Below are 19,666 nucleotides of genomic sequence, written 5' to 3'. Positions count from 1 at the left end.
ATCTTAGCTGGAGAAAGGGGCCATTCAAATTCCCCCTTTTTTTTTGACCAAGTCATTGTACATGTCTTAGGTTATCCATTTGCAAGTTAATGTAGTGCCGAAGCAAAGGTTTTCATTTTAAAGAAGTAATATTTCACAGCAAGATATGTTCCTGAAAGATGTAAAACAATCTTTTTCTACAGCACTGGGAGTTAATCAGCCTTTCTTCACTGCTACAGAGAGGGTTTGAATGGCATAGGATGCTGATTGCTTAGATCCCAGAGCCTATAGAAAACCCAATACGACTGCATTTTCCTCCCTTTGTTATCAGAGTTTATTGTATCTTGGTGTTCAGGTTTTAAGCAGTTTTCAAGTAAGAAAAATAAATTAAGAAAAAGGTATTTTCTGAGTCTTCTGAATAACAGTTGTGTCATATCAGAGCACCACCTGAATGCAAAAGGTGGAGCTTGCAAATGAATAACATAAGGATCATTCCCTATCACTGCATGTGCACTGGATGCATTTCACACAACAGAGAGAGCCCATTTCAGGGGAGCATTGCATTGCCTTTGCTTGTAAACCAAGCTTCTTCAACGACCTACACTACAAGTATCACACAGAGCTCGTGTACCAGCGTCAGTGCTGCTCCCAGCCCACTTGCAGCATTTCTCTTTCACATTTGATCTTTATAGTTTCCATACTGGAGCAATTTGGCTTGCTGAATTCTGGAAATGTCTCCAGTTAAAATGCTAGTGTATTAACCTGCTGTACTGAGTCTCTTTTGTTTCTCTTTACCAGAGTGCTGCTTGCCAATTTTTACGACTACAGCAGATTTTACTATTCAAACAGAACCAGATGGAACACCAGTTCAAAGAACATGTCAGAATTAAATATTTCTTTTTTAATTAGTTGCTTCTGATTTATGCAAAAAAAATTAACATAAGAGTGGGAGAATGTGCCATGAATCCAGATGCAACACAGCCCACACAAGCATTATCTTTTCTCTGTCAGAGGCACAGAGGCTTTTTCTTTCATTATTTTCTTGTCTTTTCTTTTTTCCTTTTTGTTTCTGGATTTCAGTTTTCTTGTGCTTTCTGCATCTTTTCCTTCTTGAACCAGCTCCATAATGATGACTGAGTTTATCTTATGTTCATCAGTCACACTTTTTCATCATTATCTTAAATTCTCTCTCATAGAAACTGGTTGATCTGCTTCTAAAAAAAATTATTGTACTCAATACTGCAATCCCAGCATCAGTAGCTCAACATGATAGCATCCTTTGACTCTAATCCTTGTTTTCAGTTGAGGGAATCTTTACACTTATGTTTTTTTCTGCTGCAGAAAAGGACTTAAGCAGAAGGTCAAGATTGTGTGGAATATATATTTCAAATGCTAGAGAAAGTTCATTTCCCTTTTGCTGCCAAGAATTCCTGTTGCTTTGGCATGAATGTTGCTCATCTCTTCTTTCATGCTTCCCCATTTTTGCCAAGTCACATAAGCATCACTTCAGTAAAACATGCTGACTGGGGATAGTTGTTAAGCACAGACTAGAAGTTAAGCGTGTGGTTAGCTGCTTTCCCTTTTGGGGCTCTCAGGATGTTGCTGTCAAGGTCAATGAGAAAGACTTCAGTGACTCAGGAGAGATCTTAATAACAGCAGTATTTTCTCCGCACTTTCTTTATGGAGCTGCCACAAGTATCACTGAGAATTTTGCACAAAGATCTGAGATAGTTTACAGGCTTAACTATTTTCACTTAAACCCAGGATGAATATTTACACCCTGTAAATAAAAGAGTTGTGCTCTTGTAGTAACTACACATTTCAAGGATGAAGACTTCTGGAAGTAATTTTCCAACCAAATTAATTAAACTATTTTCAGAATTTCTACTAGAGCCTGTGCCATTTTTACTTAGCATTGTAATGTAATAAGTAAAGGAATTAAGTCTTAGTTGTATATACATCTTGAGGAAGCATGATTGGTCAAATCAAAAGCAGTACTTAATAAAAAAAATCAACTTAATTAGATATTTGACAGAAGAACAGTGAAGCATCACAATAGTTAATCTGACTCAGAGCACTGTATGCTGTCTAGGGAAATGACACGGTTCTCTAAAAATATTTACTTTGGTATGTTGTGTCAAGTGATGGATTGTACAGCTTTTCAAGCCACAAGAGATGCCCACAACAAAAAGCTTCCTGTTGTTAATCAAACTCCAGCACTCAGTCCTTTATTTTCTCAGGCTGTTGAACAGACCTACAGTAGGAGTGTTAAAAGCTGGCAAAACTGCTCCCTTGCTGCAGTTCCCTCAATGACTGTATTTTATTTAACAAGGCAGATTTTCATTCTGAAAATAAGGTCTTCCATACTTCAACATGGTTATGTATGACGACAGGAAGCAGTAATATTAATTTCAAGCCGTGTATGTCAGATGTTGTTCTTTATCCAGCAGTTTGCTAAGATTTGCTACATGATACATTGTATAGAGCTAAATGTTATTTTTTCCTTCTCTTTAACTGGTCTCTAGTAAAATTCATATGCCATCCCTTGCATATCTATGTCTTAAAAATGTGTCACCTACTAACATTTTTTGGAGACAGTAAGACAGCAATAAAAATATTTCTCCTGGATGCTAAAAGATATTGCAGAATAAATAGAGAGGAAGTAATTCATATGTAGCTAGTGCCTTGCAAAATGCTCTTGCAGGAAAGAAATTAATTTCAGAAATAGGAACAAGAGAGGCTTTTTTCTACATGAACATTTCTCTCCTGGAAAAAAAAATTGCACACTTGAGATGCTCCTCATTTTTTGTAAGTTAGAGGCCCATTCCTATAGACAGTTCTGCTCCCACAGTTGTACTTATGAATAAAGACAGTCACACTGCAACACAAGCAATTATCAAAGGCTATGTTTTTGGATAAGACCCTAAGGCATCATTTTCCAAGAGATATATGCTTTTTAATCAGAATGAAAGTGATGAAAATTTGAAAAAAGAACTAGTAATGTACTGCAGTTAGTCAAAGATGAAACTCTGGTCATGGTAATGAAATGTGTCAGTATTTCAGGTTTGGAGACATCTGCCTATCTCAGATCACAGCCATACAGCTTGTGGTAACATACAAAATCGCTTGTGTTCTCTAAAATAAATACCAGATGTTTGTTTATCATATGTGCAGAAAGTTAAATGTCAGATAATTGCAGGGAAGTGCATTTGATGTTCATCTTCAAAAGTACTGAATTTCATCACCACCTCTCTCCACAGTCATTTTAATGTGAAACACAAGTTCTTGAAACAAAAAGGACAAGAAGGCCAAAACAAAAAGCTAGTTATTAAAGATTTGTATTACTATCTATTACTATAGTTGGAGGAGCCTGGATCTGAGAAAAATGGGTAGCCTCTGGTCATGTTAAAAGTTGGACCTTCTTTGGAGGTTCCCCTTTGACTGGAACTTACACAGAGAGTTGATCTCTATAAACATAAGCTTCCAAAATGCAAACCAAGTCCTATGTGTTTGGTGACACAGCCGTTCCAGAGCTACTACCCCCTGCATTGATTCATCTGGAAAACATGGAGAAAAGCTGTGTCTTACCACAGCCACACTTTGCTACCTTCAGGTTCCAAGTGTTAATAGCAGTTGATACGGTTGAATTTCTACTCTGAGCAGTTCCTGTGACATTTAGAATATGTGTTTTATGGACAATATTTACATTTTATAGAAAGCAAAGTTTTAAAAGACATTGAAACAAAAAACAAAATACATCACCAAGTGATTAATGAGGGTGAGCTTAACAGCCCAATAAAATGTGTCATGCAGTTTCCAAGGTAGTCTTCTACATAATTCATTTCTGTCACCTTACTTAGAGAAGAGTAATACATTTAGAGCTTGATTTGCAAACATACTTAGGCACAACAGAGGGGTTCTCAGAGTTGCAATTCTGTTTGCATGCACCTGGAGAGGAGTGGTGCCTCTCCGGAAGCCACTGCAGAGAACTTTCAAAGGGAGGAAAATGCCTTAAGCCCTACCTCTCTCCTGGACCTTTTCACCAACACAGAACTGAAAACTCCAACAGACCCTTCTGCTTCTCTGCTGCTTAGCCTCAGCTTTCTTGTTTGCACTGCTCCTTTCTCACAAAATAACACTGATGGAGAAATATTATTCTTTTTTTCTCTGTCAGTTTGCAAACAAACAGCCCCTGGCATGTGTCAAGTCTGGGGTTACAGCTTCCTTTTGCAAGGGGTTTAAAGCTGTGCTGAACACTACAGCTGTCAGACTCCAGGCACTCCAGGAGAGGACTGCTACTAACACAGTTCCAGTTTTCAAGAAGCACGTAAAGATTTGCTGATCCAGAGAGACCACATCTATGTGGAGAGGAGTTCTCCCTAACAAGAAGAGAGACATCCCTCCTCCAGTACTGTCTTACTGTAGTTTCTGTCTTATGTCAATTACTGGAGGCAGGAGTGCTAATGATGATGCCTTTCCTTCCTTGCTTGTAGGCAATAAATTAAAGGTCCTCTCAGAGTCTCTCTCTCCCCCCTGGTGAGAGAATCCTGCCATCTTTTCAACATGAAGATAGATGTCTATATCCCTTGTGTGTTTAGGACTGAGCCCTGGGCAGTGAGATTGATGCTGTAGGATATTCGGTGCTCAGAAGTTAAGAAGGTGTATTGAATCCCAAAATTTGGGACCAAGCAAAATCTGGGGACCTGAAGTTTTCTAATGGGACAAGCCTGAGACACCTGAAGGGTCTGTGACTGGTAGCAATTGTTAGCTCAGGCATCGAGTAATCAAACCTTTCCCTAAGCCGTCAATGTTAAATTTTAACTCAGCTTCAAATACCTAGAACTCTTGTAATAGGCCATTGCTTGACTTTATTCACAATGAAGTACTTGCTGTATATTAAAAAGCCCCTACTAGAATAATTTCAAATCAGTTGGAATGGTACAGGCTTGGGACCCTAATCATTTCAAAACTGAAGAGCTGTTTCAAATTGTGAGAGAAGCAGATCATTTAAATAACTTAGCTCTGCACTCCCTCAGACTTCCAGATTTTCAAGTGCACTTCAGCCTGGAAGTGAATGAGGTATTGGACATAACTCAGTGCAGCACACTTTACAATCAGCAGAGTACAGTTTGGAGAGCATTTGAAGTTAAGCTGAGATTGCTCAGCGCAATGATGCCCAGATTCCCCCATTAACTTTCAGATTGCAACAATCTAACATCTGAGACTCTCCAGTTGCTTTAAATCACTTGATTGTTTTTGTAAGGCTGGGATTTTTTTATTTTTTTTAAGTCTGATTTTTTTTTTAATCACACAAAAACAAGATGTTGCAGTATTTCACCCCAAAAGACAAGGGCTAAAATGTTACATATAGACTTTACCAGCCTTAAAAACTGGGGCAGGGGTTTTGCCCTGAAAGCCAGTTCTATCTGTCACACACAAGGCTGCTATTCTTGTGTTGGAGGACTCCAAAATGCCTCGTATATGACATGGGCATTGAGAGAGCAGACACTCTGTCCTCAGTGCCACTTCCTTCAGCCTTTTGGGAGGGAATGCAGAGCATGTTGATTTAACTGCTCCAGTGCCTTTGGATATATGACATACATCCAGGAAAAAGGATGCCTGTGGGACACAGGACACATATATTCAGCCTCCTGTGTACTTTGGAAATAATGAAAAAGCCTGAGACATTCATGGGACAATTCACTTGATAAGGGTTAATTCAACCTATTATTATCCTACTAAACTCAGGACAAGTGAAGTTTAGGGGGATAAATTACTCAGATTAATATTTTGTGAATAGTGTCATTTTATCATGAAATTAAATGGCTTGCTTTAGGAAACAAAGAGAAGGTTCTAGCTGTAGAGAAATAGGGTGAAGAATTTGATTTTAATTGGTTTGTTGTTACAACCAAAAAAAGGGCTGTACAGAAATGTCAGGCATTTCAAAGCTGTAGTCACCAACCTGAATATGAGAAAGTTCTGTGTCTAGTGTCAGCCATTTGGCAACTGGACTTGTGCACTGAGACAAAGATTTCTTTTGCCAGCAGAACTGACTTTAGTAGTTGTATTCTTATACCCCACATCATGCTCCCAAATATACTGATATTTCTTTGATGCCACATGATGAACTAGATGAAGAAAAGATCTAGATGGCAACTAACCAGGGGGGAGAGCAAGATTAGCTTAAATCACTTGTCCATTTGTAAAGGAGAAAGAGAGAGAGTGAGTGAAAAAGAGTGAAGACCTCTTATGAGCATTTGTGTGCACACCATGGCATTCATTTCTCCAACAAGTTCAAAATTACATTATTTTCTAATGATAGAAGTCCACTACATTTGACAGTTGGAACAGAATTATTGCACTTGTGCTAATGCTTCTTTCTGTTTTCTTCAAATACATCATACAGTAAAAGCAACTAATTTGCCTTTTTCCTAACTAAATCACACAGTGATTTGTAATTATCTTGTGACTAACTAACACATCATGGGATTCTTTTCTTCTCTTCTATTTGCAAGCGACAATTTCCTGAGTTTTAGCAGAATTCTTGTTATCATTCCCTAAGTGCACATCTTTGACATTGTACTATTAAATTTCATCTGATTTCTAATACTGCAATCCTTAGGGTCACTCTGTTCTCACTGCATGAGTCTCCTCTGTATTGACAAGGCCTTGCAGACTTGTGTCCTTAGCAAATTTCATTAGCATCTATGCAAGGTAGTTAATGAAAATATTAAGTAAGGTTTTTCACCAGACTGGTCCTTGGGGAATTTCTCTAGTAACTTCTCTGCAGTCTGTTGGTTCCCACTTGCGCTGATGGGGTCTCTGGTTGCTCCCTCACAGAGAAAAGAGAATTCTCTGACATGTGAATAACCCTTCTGGCTAATTAGGCAAATTTTCCCATCTTCTGTGATGGCACTGTTTACAAAACAGGCGATTATGTCTATGTTATTATCAACAATATTTTGCAGTTTCCTTCACACAAAATCCTTATTATCTTTGTAAAACATGGTGGGGTGGAGGGGTGCCATTTCTGCAGTATTGTTGTCCTCTGAACTGATTGTCTTCACATCCTGAATTATTCTCTACCCCAGGTAGATCTAGGCCTTCTCCGCTTTGTTTCTGGAATTGGGACCCAAGGAGCCATCTCAAAAGAAACAAAGAAAGAATATTATCTGAAAACATATCGTGTAGATGTCAGCTCCAATGGAGAGGACTGGATTACACTGAAGGAGGGAAACAAACCTGTTGTAAGTATTTTTTTTTTGGTTTTTTATCGCTCTTCAGCGAAGAAATAGTCTGTTGAACTGTTTAGTTATTATCAACTGTTTAAAAAAAAGGAGTAAGGTATCAGAGGTTTAGTCAGGTTGATCAGGGTTAACAGTTTGCCAAATCCAAAGCCAGCTATTGTCTCAACAGTGATGGGCCACAGAAATTGTTTATGCAAACCCTAGAGCAGCTGAAAATGGTACAAGGTGCTGCCTTATCTGTTGAACTCACCATAATTTGAGTGATTTGTTTCTTCTTCCTGGAGTGTTCTGCTCTTTCCCAGCTTGCCAGAGATTTTCTTTGTGACCTTGAGAAAAACATTATGCAGAACCTTTCAAAAAATGTGTTGCTCTGTTATCTACAGTGAAGTTCTGGATATGCAACGTGTCAGCGCCCCAGCTCCCTGTGCGTGGCCATGCTGTCTTGCAGGAGTGCTAGCAAGTGATTAGTGCTTTATTAGACTTCCAAGTATCTCAGTGATGGGGGTCATGCAGGCAGATGATTAGACACATCTTTCCATCCTTATAGATTTTTATCACCTTTCCATTTATCAGCACATTTGCTCTCTGTGACCTCCCAATGAAACAGCTTTAGACACTTGTAAGAAAATCTTCATTATCCGCTACCGTGAGCATAAAGCTTATTACTGAGAAGTCAGTTCTACTCCAGCTCTCACATGAATAACCCCAGTGAGGCTGTGCCTTCCTTCCCACCTCGCTCAGGATGTGCCTGGAAGCAGCATCCCCAGAGGCTGCCAGGGGCTGATGCAACTGGAAAGGTTTGGTGGTACCTCCCTTCAGAACAGCTTTTTTGTGACCCTTCTGTGAAGACAGAGAAGAGCTGTACAATATCAAACTCTATCAGTGTAATGCTATCTAGGTTTAAATATTTGGTTACTGGTTTGTCCCTGACTCATCTGTAAATGCTCTGCCAAGTCCACATTTATCTAATCAAAATGGTAGTAGTATTTAACATATACACCTTTCTTCTTTGAAGCATTTTGTAAAACAATAAAGAAATAAATACTGAAAACTTCTCTTTAATAGGTATTATCCTGGTTTTACAGGAACTTCAGGTCAAATGCCACAATGTGGGCACTGTACAATGATACGTAAAGCTAAAATAACTGACTTGCCCGAAGTCACAAGAGGAGCCAGCACTGTGGCTGGTATGAGACACATGGTTTCCTGGCTCTGGATTCTGTAATCTGAACAACTGCTTCTTTCAAAATCAGACCATGCCTGATTTTCATTACCAACTTCAATTTGTAAACTCTCCAAGAGTGTATTTTACATGAGTTTCTCTTGCACATGCTGTCCTTAACTAATGAGAACACTTCCTAAACCTGTGTCACTTGTCCAAAGGCTTTATAAAAAAATTAGATTTCTAAAATGGCAATATTGTGCTGTTGATAGAAACAAGAAAAAACCATGCACCATTCTCTCTCTAATGTTTTAATTCCCATTAAAAGTTCACAGCTACAGATCTCTTCAAGGCACCCTCACCTTAGTATTTCACTAACACCTTATAGGAAGCTGTGTACTTTTGAGAAAAAACTCATTTTCTCTGTCAGATGCAAACTTCGAGAAAACTACAGGAGGTCCTCACAGAGAAAAAAGATGCTGAAAAGAAATGTAGCTCCATTTAAAATCTCTTACTAGATGTTAAATTACTTGAGATGTAACTGAGCCTGATGAGTTGACAGCTGTGTGCTGTTGGTCACCGATCCAAATTAGTGCAGTTACAGTAAGTAACAAACAGGAAAGTAGACAGTGTGTGTAAGAAATGGGAGAAATGTCCCATAAAAGGCGAGGGGTTTGTATCCATGGAAAACAACAGGAAATCGGTCTTCCCTACGTGAGGAAGAAGCAGGAAGCTGAATCACCTTCTTTGGACTAGAACATTGCAAGGTTTCAACTCTGCTAGGAAGGAGCAAGTCTGCAGGATCCTCAGCATGAAAGCACAGCCCAATCCTGTCCCTTCTTGTGGAAGTTTCATTGTTCATTTAATTTGACTGCCAGCCTCAGGGGATGCACAGAAAATCTTAAAGCCTGTTATGTAGATTTTAAATAGACTTCCATCTCAGTATGCAAGGAGAAAAAAAATTCTGAGTACTTGTTGAAAAGGATTTGAAAACAGGAGGTTAACAAAGCAAGGTTTGCATGATATCCTCTGCAAAACCTTTAAGCCCAAGGACAGCAAAATAATATGTTTTTATCCTAACTCCATATAGGATTTTTGTGTGGTCTAATTGAAATCCAAACCTTTAGTTTGAGCCTGAGGTTCTGTAGCTTTTGCATTGTTCTACGAGTGTACTAGAGATAAAACTGCCCTAATGGGGCATTGAGGGATTCTTCCAGGACACAGAAGTCCTTGGGTGACAAAGACCAGTGTATGTCATTCCTGCATATAGATCTGGGCATTGGGAACACCTTTTTTAGTATCACTGAACACCTTCCATCTTCATTTTTCCTCCCCAAGGAAAGCTAATACGTCAGCAAAAATTGTGTTAGGAGATTAAGGAAAGAGTTTCCCATGCAAGTCTTTTGTCTCAGCCCCCACAAAATAACCCTGGTTAGACTTTATATCATAACTATGTGTAAAACACAGAATCGTAAACAACATTTAAGAGAAAGCTTAACATATATATACTTTTTGTTTCCACACAAAGGTGTTTCAAGGGAATAGCAATCCCACTGATGTCGTTTACAGACCTTTTGCCAAACCAGTTTTAACCCGGTTTGTGCGAATTAGACCTGTGTCTTGGGAAAATGGAGTTTCACTGAGATTTGAAGTCTATGGCTGCAAAATAACAGGTAGGTCTTGGGAAGAATTATAAAATCAAGGGAATTTATTGTGCTTATGCTGTTTTATTTTTATGAGTGAAATGCGTGTTCACAATCTGCAGTATGGTCTGAATCTAGAAATTTTAAAAAAAAAAAAAAGAAAACACCACAACCCAAACATTTAGTGTTATCTGACTGTTGTTCTGATGTTATCTTTTAGGTTTAATTACTTTCCTTGCAATTACTTTACAGGTCCATGCAAATACCTGAGATACATGGATATTTTGCAAATTCCCATCTTAATTTTCCTTCCTAACCCCCCAGTCCCTCTCTCTTGTGCTTGCTATTCATAGGTAATTCTCAGCAGGTTTCCCAAGGAACAAACATACATGACTAGATAGAGAAGCATTGTGAGGTACAAACACTCAGATCTGAAACCTATGCAAGCAATGGTATTTATAGTCAATAATGATAAGTATTGGAAAGTAACTCCTTTATATCACACAGTTTCCTATCAAATTTTTTTTTAGAAATCTTTTTTTTTAATAGTTTTAGGTTTCCTATACTTCCTACAAAATGGAGGTGCTTTTATATGTAAAGTAAAAATAGAAGTTATAGATGAAAGAAAATGTTAATGAGTTATTATATTTTACAAAGCTGATTTTTCTAGTGCATTTTTTAGCACTTAACATAATTCATTGGAGTGATTTTTAATACTTCTAGGGGTTTTTTTTTCCTTTTAAGGTTTCTTTAGTCTTGAAAATGTTTCTTAGGACTGGCTTTCCTACAGCAGGAAAATAAGATTACTAATTATTTTGTTAGAGAATTCCAGGTCATTCTATGAAGTCTTTTCAGATTAGATGTCAGCAGGACTGCTGTTACATTCTATATTGGAAATCTTCATTCCTTGTTAGCAGATACTTCTAATTTACTTTTGTCTAGGATCATAAAAGAAGCAACTATTTAGCTTCTGTTTCATCTGAAAAAGTCTGAGAGACCAAGGAAATACAATAGGAAAATCTCACATGCAGCAATAAAATTATATTTTACAGAATCTATGCAGATTTCCATTTCCAATGCCACCAAAGGAAAGCAATCTGCACCCAGGTTTTGGCTGATTTTGGAAGTTTTCTCTAGGGAAAGATTCACAAATTCAGATGACCCTGCACTCTTTGCCTTAGCAAGAAGAATAGAAAACAAGAATAGAATAGGATTTTCTGATCCTTTTGGTTCCCACTAAGCCAAAAATACTTGTGGTATTTTGGTACTTCCTGCCAAAACTAGGATGTGCAAGTTTGAACAAATGAAAATTATATACAAATCCAAATAGATTCTTTTGGATATAAGAAATAAATAAGTAATTACTTATGATAGTTGATTTGACTGATGTGTCCTGTTTCTGTTTTGTTGCTTGTTCAGATTAACTATTTAATTTATCTGGGGCTTTTTTTTTCTCTGTAGATTATCCTTGCTCTGGGATGCTGGGTATGGTGTCTGGGCTCATTCCTGACTCTCAGATTACCGCATCTACTCAAGTGGATAGAAACTGGATCCCAGAAAATGCTCGGCTCATAACAAGCCGTTCAGGTTGGGCGCTGCCACCAACTACTCACCCATACACAAATGAATGGCTTCAAATAGACCTTGGTGAAGAAAAAATAGTGAGGGGCATAATTGTCCAGGGAGGCAAGCACCGAGAAAACAAAGTGTTCATGAAAAAATTCAAAATTGGCTACAGCAACAATGGATCAGATTGGAAAATGATTATGGATTCCAGCAAGAAAAAGATAAAGGTGAGGAGGAAAACTCTGCACTAAAGAAAAGTTACATTAAAAAAAAAAAAGTTTACATTACATTTCTATGCATCTGTCTCTGACCTTAGAAAAGGCACACAGCTGGGATGAAGCCAAGCAGGGGAACTCCAAGGGCAGCAATCCTGAAGGGGCTCTGTGGGAGCCATCCCATGCCTGAGGGGAAGAGCTGGCCTTGGGACATTTGCCTCTCTCTGGCAGCAGAGGTTTTGCTTATTCAACAGGTAGTTCAGGCTTGATTCCTGACAACTTGGTGCTTCCATGGCCCCCAGGTTACTGCAAAATCCCATGCAATGGGATTTAAAAGTCTACTCTAAAAAACTAAACTCCACGCTAAAATTGAAAGTGAACAAATTTATTTGAGACACTGAATTACTTTTCTTTTTATCTATTTTTATCAGAGCTGTAGAGTAAGAGTGGGGTTATTTAACTCAATGGAGTACCTGTCGTATTTCTGGACTGCCTATAGATTGCTCTGAGAGTTTCATAGGCTCTTTGTAATGATCTGATCCAAGTCCCTCCAAAAGAAAGTGAAGAAGTTTTTGACAAGTTATCCCCTCCCAAGTGAAAAGTACTATTGTATTGTCACAAGTGAAGCATCTTGGCAGTTGCTTGGGAATAAAGGGCAGCTGGTTCGTAGGCTCAAGCAGAAACTGAAAGACATTTACAGAGGAGGACCAAATGAATTGCTGGGTTACATGCCAAGGAAAATGAGTGTGGCCCAGAAAAGCTTCTGGGAATATACCTGTTTTGGTTTGTCTTTGCATGTATGTGTTTCAGGATCTAAATTGCACCGAATCTCATTTTAATCTTCCATCCAATTTTGTTATCATTGCTCACGAAGTGCATTTTTGCCTCAAAAGGCGCAACTCGTTTTTCAGTCTTTCTACGCAGTTCCTTGAAGAAATGAGTAGGCATTCTGGTGCTGTGGTACTGGGATGACCAGGGAATTGCATACCAAAACGTACCCTCAAAAGGCAAATCACTGTGGTGCTTGGCAGATGGAAATCCTGAGAGTTGCTTCATATCTCATCTGTGTTAGTTTGAAAATTAGATGTAAAAGCTGTTTTGCTATACAGACTCATCCATTGGACAAACCTGTGTTTCCTTAAAGGAAAAGCTGAGTGGGCCCATGGATGTAGCTTTTCCAGGCACATTTGGTAAATATTGGACTTCATTCTCTCCTGTTTTAATCGCACTGAATATGTCTGCATTTTCTCACTTTTTATCATTTGTTTGGGGGATTAAAACTAAACGGATTCAGCCTTTGCAGTCATCTCCTTTCTCTTGTTACCATGAGTTTTGACTTCATCATAAAGTGTGAAGGGAGTGTAAATCAACAATGGGATCTAACCATTTTCGTTCTAAAATAGATGTTGTTTTGACATGTACTTCTACACTGTGGCTCAATGAGGGAAAAAAATAATGCCATATGCTTTCAAAGCAGCGCGCCGTCTGCTGCATGGCTTTCTGTTTTCTAATACAGGCACTTGCCATCATTGTCAGAAGTTAGAGTTTGACAAGAAAACTAGTGTGCTAACTAATGCACTGAGCCCATCCTCAGCTTTCATCACTACCATAAATTAACTTTCAAGATTAATGGAATGGAGAGGGCTGGAATTCTAATCTCTCGTGGCATAATTATAATCATTCCTCAAAATTCAAGATATTTAATAAACTTTCTTCCAAAGGACAAATTTTCTTTAAAGAGAATCAGATAAATCCCATGATTTGTGAGTCTGATGGATTTAAAATGTTAATACTGGAATGTAGTATTTTTAAATGTGAGTAGAGCTGGATGGGACAGCATGATATAATGAGTCACAGCAGGAACATGGATTAGAAACAGCCCTGTTATATGAAATGAAACACGTCATTTCACTTGGTTAAAGTCATGACTTTCAATAAACAAACAACTGCATTTTAGGAAAAGAAAGAGCAGTGACAGGCTAAACATAACAACAGAATATGTCCAAAGGGTGAAACATCACCTTGTTTCTCAGCACGATCTTGTCATTCATGCCTGCAACTCCTTTCACAAGGACTACCATAACTCCTTCCTCTTTGACTGACCCAATTTCAGCAATTTTTGAGTGTGCAAAATGTTTCCCCTGTAGCCTAGCTCAAGCACTCAAAGGAATGAAAAACACAAATCCCCAAACTACCATGCAGAACTCCATTTTCATGTCATACTTCTTTCCTCCTTTCACTTTTTCTGGGGACAGGGTTGGTTGGTTTTGGTTTGGTTTTTTGGTTTTTACACTTCCTCTCATCATTTCTGGTACAAGACACTTCAGAACATCCTGCCATTTGAAACATCCTTTTAAAATTTTTCTGCCATGTTTATTTTGATTTTAAAATACGTTAGGCAGAATTTTTTTCCTCTCACCAGTTTAGCTTCTCTTTTGTTTAACTATTATTTATTATAACCTATTTTTGTAGGGAAGGAAAGCAATTTGTGTCATAGCCTGTATAAAAGACACTCACAAAGCGAAGTTTTGCTGTATACTCCTCTCTCCTCTCCCACAAAGAATATCGGTGTGTTTTAAATGAACAGTCAAAATTGAATCACAGGCAGCTCTGCACTACAAAGGACAATGATTCAATATAATTCTAGATGCCTGTTGAATTCTAATGTCTATGTGTCAGTACTCCAGTAGTGATGTCTTTTATAAATCAGTTTTCATTATTATATGTTGCTATTAAGACTACTATTAAAAAGGGAGCAAGGATTCCTCAGATACGTGTCTGTCTACTTTGTATACATAAAACGGCATTCATTCTTTCTCATGTGGTAGGTAGCTTTTCTGATCATTTGCACTATATTGTTATTCAAATATAATAATATGCAATTCCACATCAATTAGATCTGACAGGCCCTCTACACATGGATTCTTGACAACTGTCTTCCAAGCACTGGCAATATACTGGGTCAGCCAGTGCCCCTTGAAGGCACCTTGGAGGTGCAATTTCCCTAGGAAGTAGGAGAAGCAGCATTATGTTGAAGTTATTTTAGTTGGTCATAGTCTACCATCACCATTGGCTTCTGCCATGTGCACTCTATAACCAATGACCAGAAAGGATTGTGGACCATTGGATCACAATGCCAAGGTAAAAACAAGCAAGGCTTTTAGGACTTCACTGAACATACAAGTCACGGTCATGTTTACGTATGCTGATTTCGTGCCTTGGGAAATAGAACCAGCTTTTTTCCATGGCATCTGTTTTCTCTGTTCCAGATGAGTAGAAGGAGTTCATTGCAGGCTGAGTTTTGTTCTCATCCAAAATGAAGAGCATCTGATAGTTTGTTCCTGAAGAAGGCTTCAGGTTTCACAGCTATGAGTTAGAAGTTTCTTATAGTAGTGCTTCTAATCCCAAATTTGAACTACAGTTCAAAGAAGATGTTTTTTAGCGTGTTGCCATTTTCCGAATTCATAGAAAAGGATGAGAACACTTTACTTTTACTTCATAGTTATATACATTTTCATATTTTGTACTTTAGAGTCTTCTGTACCTGATATTCTGAAGACATTTTTTACCATAAAATAGAGTAAAAATAACTGCTTTTGCCTATCTTTGGTTATAAAGTGTTCATGCCAAGGACTGTTTCTTTCAGTTAATTCATTCTAGGGATTGATCATCTTCCTGGAGGCACCTGAGGTGTTGCTATAAGTAAAAATTATAACATGTTCTATATGCAAAAGATCACTGACAAGAGAAGCTGAAGGTATCAATCAAATGCCATTGAGAGTTGCAGTATGTCTGAAGAACCCAGATTGTAACTCAGAGAAGAGATTTTTGTCTGAAATGTACATTTGCTGACCTGACTTGCCTGTTGGATTATATCGCAGTTTTGTCAGGAAGCAGCTTTCTTCTTTCTTTCTTTCTTTTTATTCTTCTTCAATAGCAGGCTCACTGGAAGAACTCTTGCAGCTACTGCTCCTGAAGTTTAATTTATGCCTTTTGAAATAACTACAACTTGTGAAACTCTGTCACCGGGGGAAATCAGATTGAAATTTTCTCTTGAATAGTTGGATTATTATTGTAACCACTTAAAAGGTGACAGGATCTTCACCTCAGCCATTTTTTTTCCCTGAGAAGTGATGGAAATGTCACCCAGTTAAACACCAGATCAGAGCATCATTTAAAAACATGTCTCATTAAACACTCAGCTCTTGTTATGACCCTCGTGGATTGGTTGCTACTGAGTTTATGAAAAATGAAATGCATTACTTTTTTGAGAAGCTTTAACAATGTCTTTTCCATTCTCATTCAGGACAGGAATGCCTGCCACTTATTAATCAGTTAGAATCTGGCCTACTGCTCACCTAATTCAAAGACTGGAGAATGAAGGAAAAAGGATGAGTGTTGAAAATAGCTTTTGCTTTTTTTTTTTTTAACAAGTAGTATTTGTCATGCTTTGCAGACTTTTGAAGGCAACACCAACTATGACACGCCTGAACTGAGGACTTTTGAACCTGTATCGACAAGATTCATCCGTGTCTACCCTGAGAGAGCCACACACGGGGGACTGGGCCTGCGAATGGAGCTGCTGGGCTGTGAACTCGAAGGTAATTGCTCTGATAGAGATGAATGCACTTTATTATTTTCATAAATACATTCTCTACTTGGTCTACTGCAGAAGACTGCTGTGTCTGCACAGGCAGCACGTTGGACTCTCACTTCCATGACTGCCATTAGTGCTGTTTCTTGGCCTAATCAGTTCCTTCTCTGCAGACATCTGAATATGCCAAGGCACAAGTATTATTCTGTTTTTCCCATTCCTTTGTTGAATCACGATTATATTCTCCACATGGTTTTCCGTTCCCTTAAGCAGCTTTATTATTATACTTTTGAGAATCATAGAACTATTAGGAGAGAATAAAGACAGGAACTTTAATTTTACGTTACCACAATACAACCCCGTAAGAGATGTTTTCTGACTGTGCACAGGGAGCTCTGCACTAAATATAGCGATTATGTCCCTCTATCCTTCAAAGGACCTGAAAGTCACACCAGAAACTATGGTGGGCAAAGATCACTTGGCTGGACAGTGTCTGTGCTGTTCCTTTTTGGGGGTAAATGGGACCTCTTTGTCCGTTACCAAGCTTCAGTTTTGCAAGAGTATATAGAAGATGAAAGACCAGGAAAAGCAAAGTTTAGACATTTATCCTTGGACTGTGACATGAAGTCAGCTTTGATTCTTGTTATATAAACAATGATTGTTTACTTTCATAGATAACTACAGGCAACATTATTCGAATTTCACAATTTTGTCTAGTGAGTGATGGTACAGTGGTGAGGCTTATAAGCCACCCAGCTTAACAACACACTGAATAGCAAACCATGTTATTTGGGGTTTCATATGACACCTCGTATAGAAGTAGCGGAACAGGCTCCCAAGATGAATGGAAGCAACTGCTCTGCCTCCATTCCTTTCTCACCATTTCTCCCCCAAGGGGGAAGTGTGGGAGGCATTTGCTGTGAGAACTGAGGAGTTCTGTGTTGTTTTTTTTAGTGAAGGCCAGATTGAATAAGTATGCTTTTACTTGGCCCGGAAAGTGGAGAGGTTGGAAATACTTCTTAGTTCCTGCAGGAAGTCCTCATTTCCTGTGGGAATACTTAGTTCCTGCAGACTATTGTGCTACTTGCTCAGGAAAAAAGAAAACCCAGCACCTGCCTTATGTAAACTAACAACCTGTGGGCAAAGTCCTTCAGCCACAGGGCTCCTGTAGCCACCTAGACATCAAGAAGTGAGTTTATGGACCACCTTACAAGAACACATTGCTCAGTGAGATGGAGGAGACTGCTTTTAGGCAAACTGCAAAAGTAATTTTTTTTCCCTGGGACACTTTTTTGCATTTGTCTTTCTTCTATGGTGTACTTTTGATGTATGCTCACCTGTAGGTCACCCGTGTGACCTCACAAGTGAGGTCAGTTCACATTTACCCATGGGAGAAGCATAATAAGAAAACTTTGTTGTATAACTGTATCTTAAGGAGGAAGTTGAATGAAGAGAAGTCACTTGAGATTTACTGAGCAAGAAAAGAGATGAGAAAAGGAGCATGGAGGTTAGCACAGAAAGCAGTAGAAATTAGCTCTCCAGCACTAATGAGCAAGGGCAAGTTTTGTGTGCTTGAAGCATCCCAGAGGGGCATATATGGAATGATGGCAGAGGTGTGGGCAAGCTTGAGGCTATACAGGGACACAAAGATCAAGGTAAGAAACTTAACTGGATGTAGGAAGGTAGAGGAACCCGCCCCAGAGGGTTTTTTATAGCAGTGTGAGGAACAAATGCTCTGCATAATTCATAATAAGTACAGAACTTTTTCTTTAACTGGGGGTAGATTAAACCTGTAAAGCATAGGTCTGAGTCTTAAAGAGGCATGTTTCATCCCAGGATATAGCTGCTTCAAAAACTAGCACCTCTCCTGACATTTTCAGGCCAAAATGTCAGTGTATGTGATCTTGTGTGGACAGCAGGAGCCGGGAGCAGTGGAAGGGGAAAGATGAATCTGCAAAGGACATGCATTATTGCATAGCTTATAATGAGTGAAAAAGATTGCTAATGAAAATAACAATAGATGAGAACAGACAAAAGCCTGGATCACATTCCGAGGGTGCTTGTCTTGAGCCAGAGAACTATACGTGTGGCATAAAACATAAACACAACACCAAATATCTGTATTCTGATTTTCCAGATGTGGTATGCTTTGCAGATACTGGGCTATAGATGTATTTTCTGGCATTTTACACAAATCTGAAGCTTTAACTGCACTAACAGAATTTAGACTTCTGTCGGTTAGGCAGCAGCTACCGGAAAGTCATCACCAGTGAGAAGCAGGCAGGTGGCCGGGAGGGATGACTGACATCACCAATGTCTTATTTATTTATAACTTCAACAAAAAACAAAAGAAACTCCTTCCAGGTCTCCTCATTGAGCACAAAGTGATTCTACATCACACTGCCTTCCTGCCACTGTTACCAGGACTCTGCTCAGACATTTCCTCTCTTACATGTGTTCTGCAGAGAGGTTTCTTCAGCAGTGTGGTGGGTGTTGGAGAATTACCAGCTTGAGCATGAGCCCCTCCTGCTCCTCTCTACGGGCCCACTGACAGGCACTTTGGCCAGCAATAAAATTATGGGGTTTCTACCCTCCACACAATCCCCCAAGACTTTCATTCTGCCTTGCCAGCTTTTCACTCTTCCTTCGTAGGAGCAATAAACACTCATTAGCCAGTGAATAGAGAGTCCGGGGCTTTGCTGCCCAACTCTGCTCAGCCCTTGATCTCAGATACATCAGAGTGCCTTATTGCAGGAGTCAGAACGGATGCTCCCCGTTCCAAAGAAATGCTAACTAACCTGCAAGGTAGAGTTGCTTCAGTCCTCAGAACACGAGAAGACAGCATATGGTGTTCATCAAGAGGATACTGCCAATTGCATGCTGGTTCTCCAGCACATGTTTTAACTGAATGACTGGATCTTGTTTCAGCTCCTACCGCTGTCCCAACCGTTTCTGAAGGCAAGCCCGTGGATGAGTGTGATGATGACCAGGCAAACTGTCACAGTGGCACAGGTGATGACTACCAACTGACAGGTGCAGAAACCATCCTCATTCCATTGCAGCTTCATTGTAGCTCATATCCATCAACAGCTAAATGTTTGCACTGATTTAATCACTCAACATTAATGGATATTGGTATGCAGTTCATATTGTTAGTGCTGCCAAAACATGGGCATCTGCCTTTTACATATGACAATGCTTTTGATTGTTTTCTCAGCTATGTAATTTTTGAAGCAAATAACAGTGACTAGATGGAAGAG

The 19,666-nt window shown here is 39.0% G+C and overlaps 1 protein-coding gene across 6 annotated transcripts in view; it reads left to right on the top strand.

Moving 5' to 3' along the window:
- NRP1 (neuropilin 1) overlaps nt 1-19,666 on the top strand; it is a 113,092-nt gene that overhangs the window by 72,096 nt on the left and 21,330 nt on the right. For 4 of the 6 annotated variants that reach the window (XM_032686068.1, XM_032686085.1, XM_032686077.1 and 1 more), the window contains 5 exons: nt 7,071-7,226; nt 9,917-10,061; nt 11,493-11,824; nt 16,269-16,413; nt 19,335-19,439. In XM_032686068.1, the coding sequence (XP_032541959.1) occupies nt 7,071-7,226; nt 9,917-10,061; nt 11,493-11,824; nt 16,269-16,413; nt 19,335-19,439 (883 nt within the window). The remainder of the gene's footprint in view (nt 1-7,070; nt 7,227-9,916; nt 10,062-11,492; nt 11,825-16,268; nt 16,414-19,334; nt 19,440-19,666) is intronic. The other 2 variants (XM_032686096.1, XM_032686103.1) reach the window with 1 other exon arrangement.

Source organism: Chiroxiphia lanceolata, chromosome 1 (genome assembly GCF_009829145.1).
Source record: "Chiroxiphia lanceolata isolate bChiLan1 chromosome 1, bChiLan1.pri, whole genome shotgun sequence".
Taxonomy (NCBI): Eukaryota; Metazoa; Chordata; class Aves; order Passeriformes; family Pipridae; genus Chiroxiphia; species Chiroxiphia lanceolata.
The sequence above is the reverse complement of the archived record's forward strand: the minus strand, read 5'-3'. Positions and strand labels throughout refer to the sequence as shown.